The sequence below is a fragment of the Lycium barbarum genome, chromosome 7, assembly GCF_019175385.1.
Source record: "Lycium barbarum isolate Lr01 chromosome 7, ASM1917538v2, whole genome shotgun sequence".
Classification (NCBI taxonomy): Eukaryota; Viridiplantae; Streptophyta; class Magnoliopsida; order Solanales; family Solanaceae; genus Lycium; species Lycium barbarum.
The window spans coordinates 36,595,896-36,609,018 of record NC_083343.1 but is presented as its reverse complement, the minus strand read 5'-3'; the positions used below and the strand labels follow the sequence as shown (position 1 = coordinate 36,609,018).

The following is a 13,123-nucleotide window of genomic DNA, read 5'->3' as shown; positions in this document are numbered from 1 at the left end:
CTGAATTAAAGCAGATGAAGAAATAATAGTAATGTTCCAAGCCAGAAAATACTGTGAATAAACCAGGTCTAGATATATGTTAAAATTGAACAAACATGTTCAACGGCTGAGATAAAGCTATAAAGAATATGTGATTGAGTTTCCAGACAGTATGAAAGGTCTGAAGAAAGTGTGCAGCACATGCATAACAGAATGGTTAGAACAGGTCTATAGACATGTTACATTGCACAGCAGCAGAAGCAGATACAAGTACATGAAATTCCACAAACGCAGATAAAGGGAAGGCAGAGAAAAAAAAGGAGTTGAATACATACTCAGTCTCAGAACAATTAAATGGAAACAAATGGAACACGGCATAAGACATGTTCTATCACAAGGGCACATTCAGAGCATGGGAGATGATGACTCAGTCAAAGGTGCAGTTCAATTGAAGAAATACAACAATTATGCAAACTATTCTATAGAAAGAAGTCATCAAGTACAGTGGAGGAATCAAGAGCAGTGGATGAATAACCAGTAGTTGTGACATAATGAAGAAGAAGAGAGGTAAAGAAGACTCAAACTCAGAGACAATGTTCAGAAGAGAATTGTTCAACCAAAGAGTTTGCAGATAAAGGATGTGAATCAGGTTAACAGAAGAACCAGGTCTGCAAACATGTCCCATCACAGAGCAAGAACAAAATCAAATGTCAAAGAATGAGTCAACATTGAAGGTCATTAGATTTTGGAAAAAAAATTCTGGTGTAATAAAGAGGACACTAAGTCAAGGCATTGGGCTGGTTGGTTGAAAATGTGTTTACCTAAGGAGGAAGGTGGATTGGGTTTCAGATCTTTATTTGATGTGTCTAAGGCTTTATGTGCAAAATTATGGTGGAGGTTTAGAACATCTAATACATTATGGGCAAATTTCATGTGGAATAAATACTGCAAGAAGCAGTATCCACAGTATGTGCAATGGAAAGGTGGTACACAAGTGTGGAAACTGGTCCTAGAGGCTAGGGAAAATATTGAACAATTGATATGGTGGGAAACAAAGAATGGAACATCTAATATTTGGTTTGACAATTGGACCAAATTAAGTGCTCTACACTATGTATTACCTGATATTCAAATTGATGAATCTATAGAAGATGTTAAAGACCTAATAGGAGGTAATGAATGGAATGTTAGCAGATTACAACAACTTCTTCCAGCTGATGTAGTAGAGTATATTCTAGAGGAGTTGGAGTTGAGAGAAATTTCAGAGCAGTTTCTAGTGCATGGGACCTGCTTAGACAAAGAGATCATGTTTCTGAGGACTATAAGAACATATGGCTGAAGGGTCTTCCTTTTAAGATCTCTTTCTGCTTATGGAGGTTATGGAAATTCAAACTACCTGTGGATGAAGTTCTAGCAACTATTGGAATTAATATAGTTTCTAGATGCTGCTGTTGCATAGAACGTAGACATGAGACAATAGACCATATGTTTTTAATAGGAGATTTTGCTAAAACTGTATGGAATTGGTTTAGCAGTGCTGCAGGAATATTGATGAACTGCTGTCAAGTGAAACATACAGTGAAATTATGGTGGAATGCAAAGTGTCATTATAAGTTGAGACCAATACAAAAGGCAGTACTTGCAGTCATTCTTTGACAGATCTGGAAGTGGAGAAACACAAGACTGCTTGGGGGTAATATGTCAATGTATAAAGTTCTGCATGAGAGCAATCAAAATATTCATCTGCTACGCAGGATAAGATTTCCTTCAATGCAGAATATTCCTGACAAATGGCCTGATTTCATTGACTATTTTGAATCATTTAGACCTGTTATCAGGACACTTGTAGTGAAATGGCAATTACCAGCCAAGGGTTGGTTCAAATGTAATACAGGTGGTGCTGCTAGAGGAAATTCAGGCCCTAGTTACATTGCCTTTTGTGATAGAAATGAGGAGGGTAATCTCATATATACAGCAGGGCAAACTATTGCAAATGGTAATATTCTCATAGCAGAAGCATTGGCCATCAAGAAGGGAGTTGACTACTGCATTTCTCATCAGCTTGTTCCTCTAGTTGTGGAAACTGATTCTTTGGCTATGAAGATGTTCATTTCTGGAACATGGGAGGTTCCATGGAGCATTACTTTGGTAGTTCAAGAGATTAATAGATTAATGAGGGGAAATATGGTGATTGTGGAGCACATATACAGAGAAGGAAATGGCCTGGCAGACATTTTAACTAACTATGTTTTTGATTTTGCAGGTACACAACACTTTCATAATTTTCAGGATCTTCCAATCAAGGCTAAAAGACTTTTCAACATGGACAAAGCTCAAATTCCTAATCTTAAGATCAGACATGGGAAGGATAACAGATTATAGGAGTTATAGCTTGAATCAGACTTTGCTATTGATTCTGTTAAGACAATGAAATAACTATGATGGATGTCTAGGCCATATATACTTCTTGTGTTGAAATAGAGATAAACTGGTGAGGATTCTTGTTATGGGTGGTATTAGTATGCATGCATGCTCATTCCCAGGCAGGAAGTCTTAACATGTTCAACAAAGCTTCAACACTTTCCTGAAAATGGCAACAGATTGGATCAGTGACCATTATAGCAAAAATAGCATAGTAAGCTGATACTGTCCTAGATGTCTGAAGCAAATTCACTTGACTGAAGTCCATATCACCTGGTGAGAACTTGGAGGTGTGAAAAATGGATGCAAGTCAATACTATAGGACCTCTAGCAGCTTTATTTATGTTTGATGTTGTAATGGTTTTCTTTTTTTTGCTCTAGCTTTCTTTTGTTTTCTTTTTCTCACTAACCACTTGGTTAGTTTCTGTACAGTTTTTTGATTTTTAATAAATTGCCACTATTTTGGTGGTTTTTTTTTTTTAAAAAAAAAGTCAAGATTGAAGGCATGATTTATTCCAACAATGAATAAATGCATGTGAAAAATACAGACACAAAGCTACACATGATCAATAAAAGAAGTCTGTCATCCAGTTCCATCATCCATAACAAAAGCAAACTCAAGAAGAAGTTATAACTATGAACGTGAAAAAGATGATGAAACAGGTTTGAAAACATTTTCCATCTCAGACAGTACAGAGATTCAGAGGAAAATGAACTAGGTGAATAAAACAGGTTAGTAAGCCTTCGACACATATTAGAAGCAGACTCAACAAGGAAATAATCCAAATACTACACAAACCCTACATGCGTGTCATTGACCGACTAGGAAAGGGTTTTGTGGTCACTGACCTACAGAGCTTCAATGTTATAAATGCACAGGTCTTTCAAAGAAAAAGTTTGCGCACCCACTAATAGAGAGTTTAGAATATTGAGCTACCAAAAGATATATCAAGAATATTCAAGGATCTAGGGTTGCGTCCCTAGTGCAAGAAGAATGATTGAAGGAACTATTTTACTGTATAATGTTCTCCTATTCACATGTCTAGATATCTTGTATTAGGTTTGGTATATAGAGTTGTATCTTTATCCACTTTCATAGAAGCATTCAAGTAGATACAAACATTGTAAATCCAAGTAGGAAGTGTACTACTTGGAGATACCTTGCTAGTTAGAGGCTGGGTAGCAAGGTTAAAGTAAGGGTTAGATTACTGAGGTTTTAATTTGTAACTCGAAGTTGGCTCATTGTTGTAGTGGAGTTAGGGAAATCCTACAGGTCTGTTAGGTCGTGGTTTTCATCACCTTTTGAGCTTGGTTTCCACGTAAATATTGTGTGTCCTTTATTACTTATAGTTTACTATTTCGCATAGATGCTAGTATAGAATAGGTAAAGTAGCATATTTCTTCCTATAAGCAAGAATTAGATGCGCATAGGATAGGCAGTAGGTCATGTAAACTAACAAGTGGTATCACTGCAGGTTCTCCACATAAAGGTTAACACCTTAGGAGAAGGTTATGATAAATGATGCACCAAACTACTGAACGCAGTAAGGGAAAATCTACTTAAAGGCCTCCATTATTCAATGGACATTACTATCAATGGTGGAAAACTCGTATGAAGGACCACCTAAAGGTAGAAGATCAGGAGTTATGAAGCAGGGTCATTAAAGGACCTAAATATCCTACAAGGAAAGGAGAAAATGGAATGGAGATAAGGAAAGAAAGAGTTGAGTATGATGATAAAGACTACAAGGTTCTTAAAAAGAATGTTAGAAGAGAAGAAGCAAGCCTAGTAAGGAAATTCCTCAAAAGAGCAAATCAATCAGGAAAAAATAATACCTCTGATAAAAAAAGGAGTTTTGATAGGGCACAGGCTGGTGGATGCTTCAACTACAAAAATATTGATCATGTGATCAAGGAGAGTCCACTATGGAAAAAAGAACTGCAGAAAAGGAAAAAGCGGAGACAAACAGAAGCAAGGAAACCACCATTGCTATGGTAACAACCTAGGGATCTGATGAAGCAGACCATACTGCTCTCATGATTGTTGATCATTCAGGATTAGACACTAAAGATTATATCAAAGTAAAAACAAAAAGGTCTGAGTCACTCGATCAATTTACAAGTTTAAGGATCAACTAGTGAAGAGTGAAGTTAGTAAAAACATAGCTGAACGGGAGAATTGTCTGTTGAGAAAATAGGTTGCTCAACTTGGTTCATCGGTCTTGACTCTTCAATCTGAGGTTCTAAAACTGACACCTAAATTAGGAAAGGGAAGCTTGGACGATGAACAAATTTAAATTGAGTCTGGTTAGGAAAGATCTAATCCATCAAATGGTCAAAAGAAAGGGACCCATACCTACCTGGGTACCAAAAACTAACCACTGATTGTTTTGCAGGTCAGAGGAGTAGAACTTAGTTTAGAGTTGTAACGACTCGCTAAGTCATTTTGACATTCTTGCCAAGAAATTTCCAAAAACCCTTCTCGAGGTTGCTTTTGTGTGTTTATGACATGCGAGGATGGGTGACGCGGTCTATCGATTTTAGTAATTTTAGAAGTTTGAGAGTAAGTTAAATGGAGAAGTTTGGACAAAGTCAACACCGGGATTAAATGTGTCATTTTTGTGGTTTCGTCGATTTCATTAGGTCCAGAATGTCATTTTTGACTTATTCGAGCCTTTGGTTCGGGTTCAGAGGCATTTGGGTGTGTTTTGGATACCAGGTTGGAAAGTTGAGTTTTGGCAGTGTTGGAGTTGACCTTGATCAACCCTGGGTCAAAATGACATTTTTTTCAAATTCGAGTGCGCGAGCGAGTCGTAGCGTATTTTATGATAGACATGCATATTTGGTCTGTGTCCTGGGGTTTCCGAATGAGTATTGGGTGTTTGTTCGGGATTTTAGGGAAACTAGATTTTTTGGTTTTAGTCATTTGGTTTTCCTTCTTCGCATTAGCGAGAGGGCCTCGTGTTCGCAATAAAGGGGGACCAGGTGGGGCATCGCGTTCGCATAGGGTAGTCGAGGTCTGGGCTAGGTTGGTCTAGTCATCGCGTTCGCTATCAACCAGTCGCGTTCGCGATGGTCTGGGTTGGGTTAAGTTGCCTTCGTGAGGCTAGCTTGCGTTCGTGAAGGGTAATGGCCTGACAGTGATTAAAAACCCCAATTTCAAGTTTCATTTCCCATTCAGCATTTTAGAAGCTAGAGAACTCGAAATTGAAAGAATCAAAGTGCTATGATCAATTTTCTTCATTGGGGTAAGATCTTAATTTTTTTCTAATCATATTCCATTGATTTCTTTCTTTATATTAAGCTTGCATTCATGATTTCTACAGTAGAAATTTGGGTGTTTTCCATGAAAATGGGTATATTCAATTTACGAATAGAGGGTTCAAATGTGATTAGAACTTGATGATTTTTGGGATTTAGACTATTTAAGTTATGGGTAAGATGATTCTAGGCTTAAATTTAAGATATTCCTTTGGGGGGTCGGGGTTGCCTTTTTGGGTCTATTTTTAGGTGCTTTAAATTATCTTATAGTAGAGGTGGCAAATGAGCGGGTTGGGGTCAAACGGTGTTGGGTCAAAACGGGTTAATTCAATGAATAGGTGTTGGCATAAATCCATATATATATGCGAAGTTTTGATGATTGACAAAGCAAAGACTTGGAACAAGAAAACTAGCTAATAAGGCATGGTGAAAGCTAAATTAAAGCAAATGAAGAAATAATAGTACTGTTCCAAGATGGAAAACATTGTGAATAAACCAGATCTAGATATATGTTAAAATTGAACAAACATGTTAAATGGTTGAGATAAAGCTATGTATACAATGTGATGGAGTTTCCAGACAATATGAAAGGTTTGAAAAAAACGTGTAGTACAGGCAAAACAAGATGGTTAGAACAAGTCCATAGACATGTTCCATTGCACAGCAGCAGAAGCAGACACATGCACATGAATGTCCACAAACACAAATAAACGGAAGGTAGAGAAACAAAGGGAGTTGAACACAGACTCAGTCTTAGAGCAGTTAAATGGAAAAGAATGGAACAAGGCATAAGACATGTTCTATCACAAAGGCACATGTAGAGCCGGGGAGATGATGACTCAGTCCAAGGTGCAGTTCAATTGAAGAAATAGAATAAGTATGCAAATTGTTCTATACAAAGGAGTCATCAAGTACAATGGAGGAATCAGGAGCAGTGGATGAATAACCAGCAGTGGTGAGATAATGAAAAAGAGGAGAGGTGAAAAATACTCAGACTCAGAAGACAATGTTCAGAAGAGAATTGTTCAACCAAAGAGTTTGCAGACAAAGCATGTGAATCAGGCTAATAGAAGAACCACATCTGCAAACATATTTCATCACAGAGCAAGAACAAAATTATAAGTCAAAGAGTGAGTAATGATTAAAGCCATGATTTATTTCATCAATGAATAAATGCATATGAAGAAGACAGACACAAAGCTACACATGATCAATGAAACAAGTCTGTCAACATGTTCCATCATCCATATCAAAATCAAACTCAAGAAGTAGTCAGAAGTAGGAACGTGAAAAGAATGATGAAACAGGTTTGAGAACATGTTCCATCATTGACAGTGCAGATATTCAGAGGCAGACGGAGCAGGTGAATAAAACAGGTTCATGAACATGTTCCAGGGCAATCCCTACAACAACTAGGATTTACAGAATTATGCAAAGAATTTGGCGGTCAAGTATGAAACATTCCTTTCCGTATTTATAGGGATTAGTAATCCTTCCATACATATTAGAAGAAGACTTAAAAAGGAAAGAATCCAAAAAATTGCACAAACCCTATGTGCATGTCATTGATCGACTAGGAAAGGGTTTTTGTGTTCATTGCCCTGCGAAGCTTCAATGTTATAAATGCTCAGGTCTTTCTAAGAAGAAGTTTGCGTACCCATAAAAATAACGTTTAGAATATTGAGCTATCAAAAGATATATCAAGAATATTCAAGAATCCGGGGTTGCGTCCCTAGTGCAAAAAGAAGGTTGAAGGAACTGTTTTGCTATATAATGTACTCCGATTCACAAGTCTAGATATCTTGTATTAGGTATGGTTTATAGAGTTGTATCTTTATCCACTTGTAACTCCAAATAGAAAGTTTACTACTTGGAGATAGCTTGCTAGTCAGAGGTTGGGTAGCAAGGTTAAGGTAAGAGTTAGATTACAGAGGTTGTAATTTGTAACTTGGAGTTGGCTCATTGGTATAGTATTGTTGGGGAAATCCTATAAGTCTGTAGGTCCTGGTTTTCGTCACCTTTTTAGCCAGGTGGTTTCCATGTAAATATCGTGTGTCCTTTAATTACCTGCAGTTTACTATTCGGTATAGACGCTAGCATAGAATAGATAAAGTAACGTGTTCCTTCCTATAAGCGAGAATTGGATACACATAGGATAGGCAGCAGGTCATGCAAACTAACAATGGATCAAAACCTTGCCCAACCCAAATATACATGGGTGAAAATGAGTTTGGTCAAGTTGGGTTAAAAGGTAGGTTATAACCCAACCTGTCCAACTTGACCCAAAAATTTCCTCACTTGTACTCGTGGACACACACTGATGTAAGAGTCGAAACAAGCTAACAAAAGCAAAACCAATGCAATCTAAGAGCCCATTTGGATTGGCTTATAAGTTGGTTATAAGCTGTTTTCAGCTTTTTTGAGTGTTTGGCTGGCAGCTTAAAGTCATTTTGTGCTTAAAATAAGCTCAAAAAAATAATTGGGCCCATTTGACTTAGCTTATCTAAAGCATCTTATAAACTGAAAACAGCTTATAGACATAAGCCCATCCAAACAGACTCTAATACTACACCACTTGAGAAAAGGCTACTTATTCTTCTATTGGCTATTACTAGTAATCAATAAAGTTATGATAGCTCAAATTATTCACACACCCCTTTCTTTAGTCCAACAATGCCTCAGACATATAATTAAGAACTACTTTCACATGGCATATATACTTTAGCTTCTAGTGCTATAATGCTGAACTTTCTGAACTTCAAAATTTTGGTTCATGAAATTAAGACCCCAAAGGATAACGCTTTTTCTTGGTGTTATGATGTTAACAAGGGAAACATGGGGCTCGAATGAGATTTCAGAGTTAAATAGATGCAAAACCCTTCTACTATTGTTTTGTATTGAAGTAAAATTTTTAGTTTCGATTGGTGATTTTACTTGTGAAATACTTTTTGCACATATATTCAATTCAAAATTCCACCTTTGTATATTTCATTAGTATATTCAATGTTGATTATTTCAATGTTCTACCTGATTTTCTCAAATGCTTGCTTGTTTCTATTTCCAAATGAAGGCTAATATGACCTAATTGAGCTAACAAAACCACTCTGAACTCCCAATTTCTCATATTTTGAAGTAGTAACAGCAAATCATGAGTTCAAAGTTTCAAAGAGTAGAATTACACAATAAATATCTAAAGCATCTTATAAGCTAAAAACAGCTTATAAGCCAAAAAAAATAAGTTAGACTACCCCAACTTATTTTTTTTAGCTTATAAGCTATTTGCAACATATAGACATAAGCCCATCCAAACAGATTCTAATACTACACCACTAGAGAAAAGGCTACTTATTCTTCTATTGGCTATTACTATTAATCAATAAAGTTATGATAGCTCAAATTATTCACACACGCCTTTCTGTAGTCCAACAATGCCTCAGACATATAATTAAGAACTACTTTCACATGGCATACATACTTTAGCTTCTAGTGCTATAATGCTGAACTTTCTGAACTTCAAAATTTTGGTTCATGAAATTAAGACCCCAAAGGATAACGCTTTTTCTTGGTGTTATGATGTTAACAAGGGAAACATGGGGCTCGAATGAGATTTCAGAGTTAAATAGATGCAAAACCCTTCTACTATTGTTTTGTATTGAAGTAAAATTTTTAGTTTCGATTGGTGATTTTACTTGTGAAATACTTTTTGCACATATATTCAATTCAAAATTCCACCTTTGTATATTTCATTAGTATATTCAATGTTGATTATTTCAATGTTCTACCTGATTTTCTCAAATGCTTGCTTGTTTCTATTTCCAAATGAAGGCTAATATGACCTAATTGAGCTAACAAAACCACTCCGAACTCCCAGTTTCTCATATTTTGAAGTAGTAACAGCAAATCATGAGTTCAAAGTTTCAAAGAGTAGAATTACACAATAAATATCTAAAGCATCTTATAAGCTAAAAACAGCTTATAAGCCAAAAAAAATAAGTTAGACTACCCCAACTTATTTTTTTTACCTTATAAGTTGTTTGCAACTTATAGACATAAGCCCATCCAAACAGACTCTAATACTACACCACTAGAGAAAAGGCTACTTATTCTTCTATTGGCTATTACTATTAATCAATAAAGTTATGATAGCTCAAATTATTCACACACGCCTTTCTTTAGTCCAACAATGCCTCAGACATATAATTAAGAACTACTTTCACATGGCATACATACTTTAGCTTCTAGTGCTATAATGCTGAACTTTCTGAACTTCAAAATTTTGGTTCATGAAATTAAGACCCCAAAGGATAACGCTTTTTCTTGGTGTTATGATGTTAACAAGGGAAACATGGGGCTCGAATGAGATTTCAGAGTTAAATAGATGCAAAACCCTTCTACTATTGTTTTGTATTGAAGTAAAATTTTTAGTTTCGATTGGTGATTTTACTTGTGAAATACTTTTTGCACATATATTCAATTCAAAATTCCACCTTTGTATATTTCATTAGTATATTCAATGTTGATTATTTCAATGTTCTACCTGATTTTCTCAAATGCTTGCTTGTTTCTATTTCCAAATGAAGGCTAATATGACCAAATTTAGCTAACAAAACCACTCTGAACTCCCAGTTTCTCATATTTTGAAGTAGTAACAGCAAATCATGAGTTCAAAGTTTCGAAGAGTAGAATTACACAATAAAAACTTTACGTATGGAAAACAAAAAAGACTTCACAAGGTCCCCCATATGACTTACAGGCTTTATGAAATCGGGAAGAAAGCAGCAGAGAAGAAATAAAACCCTAGGTTTCTGAATTACGAAACTAAAGAAATAGAGTAAAGGTGTTGAGTTGGATATTTTAACCCAATGTGGCCTAATATATTCGTAGGAAATTTTGGGTTAACCGAATTTGACCCACCAGCTTAATAATTAATAACCTAACTCTTTTAAATTCATGCAGGTTGGGCTTATCTTTGCCACCTTTAACATAGATGACGTTAGTTCGAAGCTCTGCAGCTTGATTTTTGGTGTTTTTTTTCTTTAAATGTGCCTTATTTTAAAAGAATACATTGTTCAAGTTCAAACTGTTGACCTCTAGAAAACAAATAAAGCTATGAACCAATTAACTCAAATTACCATTTGTTGGTTATTGCAATATGTGACACTAAAGTATGATACTTTAGGGTGTTATGCTACTTTTTTCTTCACTTTCTTTCTCGCCAAAGAAATTGATTAAGAATAATTTACGAGAGAAAATGAATAATTAGTTGTTTAGTGATGGGTTGGTACCCTATAGTTAAAAAGTGTTTAATATTTGTTTTTTAATATAAATCTACAGTGTTTTATTTATTTGCTCTCATTTTAAAATGTGACACCGCTTAAAAATATCATGTGTACGCCATTGCGTAGGAAAACACATTCTGCATTATATTAGTAAATTATCGACTTGACCTTAAGGAAACACCACCCAATTCAAAACACCAAACTAGAGGGAACTATAGAAGTGTTACAGAACTTTAACAAGAAAATCCCCATGTATGTAACTCATCAACCACGCCCCAACTACATTCTACTTGTATGTTTCTGTAACGACTTGTTTGGTTGTTTAGGCCCTTTTGACCCATTTACACCAGTTGACCTTTCCCCTAGCTCCGTTAGAGTAATTTTTACCCGAGAGGGATGGGTGGCACGGTTCCTGAGGTATTCGGGATGGTCTTGATGGAATTCGAGAAATAGAAGCATATAAGTTGAATAAGCAAAAAAATGTTGATCAATAGTTGACTTTTGGTTTAACGAGTCTTTTTGGGATTTTTGTCAGTTGCATTAGTCCCGGAGGATCTATTAAAACTAGTAGGGTGGTTGATTCAGTTCCTGAGGCACTCGGGGGTGTTTTGGTCTTTGGGTTAGAAACTTGATTTTGGGGGTTGACCGGGTCAAAATGACCCCATTTGAGAATTCCAAGGCCGCGGATACATTCGTAGCGTGTTTTAATAATGGGTTTCATCCTTGATTTGTATTTGGGAGGTCTCGGATGTGTGTTGGGTTTCAGGTTGATCTTGGTGAAAATCAGAATTTTCTGGTTTCTAGTGTCTGCATGTGCGGGTTTGGGGTCGCATCTGCGGGCCTGCCTATGTGGGACTTGGTTCGCAGATATGAAGCATTAAGATGTTTAATGAGTCCTCATCTGCGAATATTTCTCCGCAGAGGCTAGGCCGCATCTGCGGGAGGGATCCATAGATGCGAGATCACTAGGTTCAGAACCTTAAATTCCCAAATTTCGAATCATTTCATTCCATTCACAAAATTGGAGACTTAAAGAGATTGAGGGGCTATTTTGTGGATATTTCTTTGGATTCATCTTTGGGTTAAGCTTCCTACATTCCTTTTATGTTGTATCATCTTTATACTAAGGAATCTATGGTATAAATTATGAGTTAGATGGGGTTATAAACCCTAAAATGATTTTTATGAGTTCCCTAATCTTGGTTTCTAAATATAATCAATGGGTAATTGGTTTCTAAACTTGAAGTCCTTCTTTTACTCTGGAATCTTGACATGGAAATTTGAGGGGTTTTCTCTAAATTTTGTGGGTTTTCAATTGTTGGAAAAAGTAATGTTGATTTGGGTTTGGATTGATATGAAATTTGATATTTGGACTCCCTAGACTTTGGGTAGCTCATTTTCTCATGAATCTCTTATTTCACCCTTGTGGGCCCAGGGTCCCTTTTATTTCGATTGGTTTTATGTCTCTATGGGTATCGTTAGCCTTGTAATCTAATGTAGAATAATGATTTGCTAGACTTTGATCGTTCTGAAGCACTTCGAAAGGGGAAGGCTCTAGCGGACCTGTTCGTAGCACCTGCTCGGCTTCGAGGTAGGTTACGGTTTACTTATGTCTAGACTTCGATCAGCGAATCGTATATATATAGTAGTGGTTGAGGGGGAAAGCATGATAGGCCTTCGGGCATGGTATGGAGGTTTATTCCGATTAGGTTGGTATTGCTAGCTGTTATGTGGGCTTGTCGTCATACTTGTTATTGACGTGGGCTTATCGCCATACTTATGATTTCCCTGTATTTATGTGATTCTCTATTGTTCTTGACATCTCACTTCTCTCTTGATTTTATGAAATATGGAAAGGTTGATACTGATAACTCGGGTTATGATTTGCATTCATGGCAATTATTATGGCTTCTATATTTGTGTTATTGATGAGGTTGAAATTATGCATAGCATACATTCCATATTTATGTGTTATTAACTTGTCATGACTTCATTGAAATGATGATATGCGAGAGAGTGGATCCTCAAAGGTCCTTACAGGAGAGCGTTAAAGAGAGAGAGTGCCCATGATCTGAGGTTACATACCAGAGCGAAAGAGAGTGCCCGTGAACCAAGGTTACATACCAAAGCAGAAGAGAGTGCCCGTGAATCAAGGTTACATACCGGAGCAGAAGAGAGTGCTC

General features: G+C 36.4%; 1 protein-coding gene across 1 annotated transcript; it reads left to right on the top strand.

The window, feature by feature from the left end:
• The first annotated feature begins 790 nt into the window (after positions 1 to 790).
• Positions 791 to 2,361, top strand: LOC132601457 (uncharacterized). Its single transcript, XM_060314537.1, has 3 exons — positions 791 to 1,287; positions 1,356 to 1,545; positions 1,639 to 2,361. The coding sequence occupies exons 1-3, from the start codon at positions 791 to 793 to the stop codon at positions 2,359 to 2,361; spliced, it is 1,410 nt and encodes a 469-aa protein (XP_060170520.1).
• The last annotated feature ends 10,762 nt before the right edge of the window (positions 2,362 to 13,123 follow it).

Coding starts and splice junctions, on each gene's coding strand:
- LOC132601457 (XM_060314537.1), top strand. CDS start 791: ATGTGTTTACCTAAGGAGGAAGGTGGATTGGGTTTCAGATCTTTATTT. Junction 1,288..1,355: donor TGCTTAGACAAAGAGATCAT/GTTTCTGAGGAC, acceptor CTGCTTATGGAG/GTTATGGAAATTCAAACTAC. Junction 1,546..1,638: donor TATTGATGAACTGCTGTCAA/GTGAAACATACA, acceptor ATTCTTTGACAG/ATCTGGAAGTGGAGAAACAC.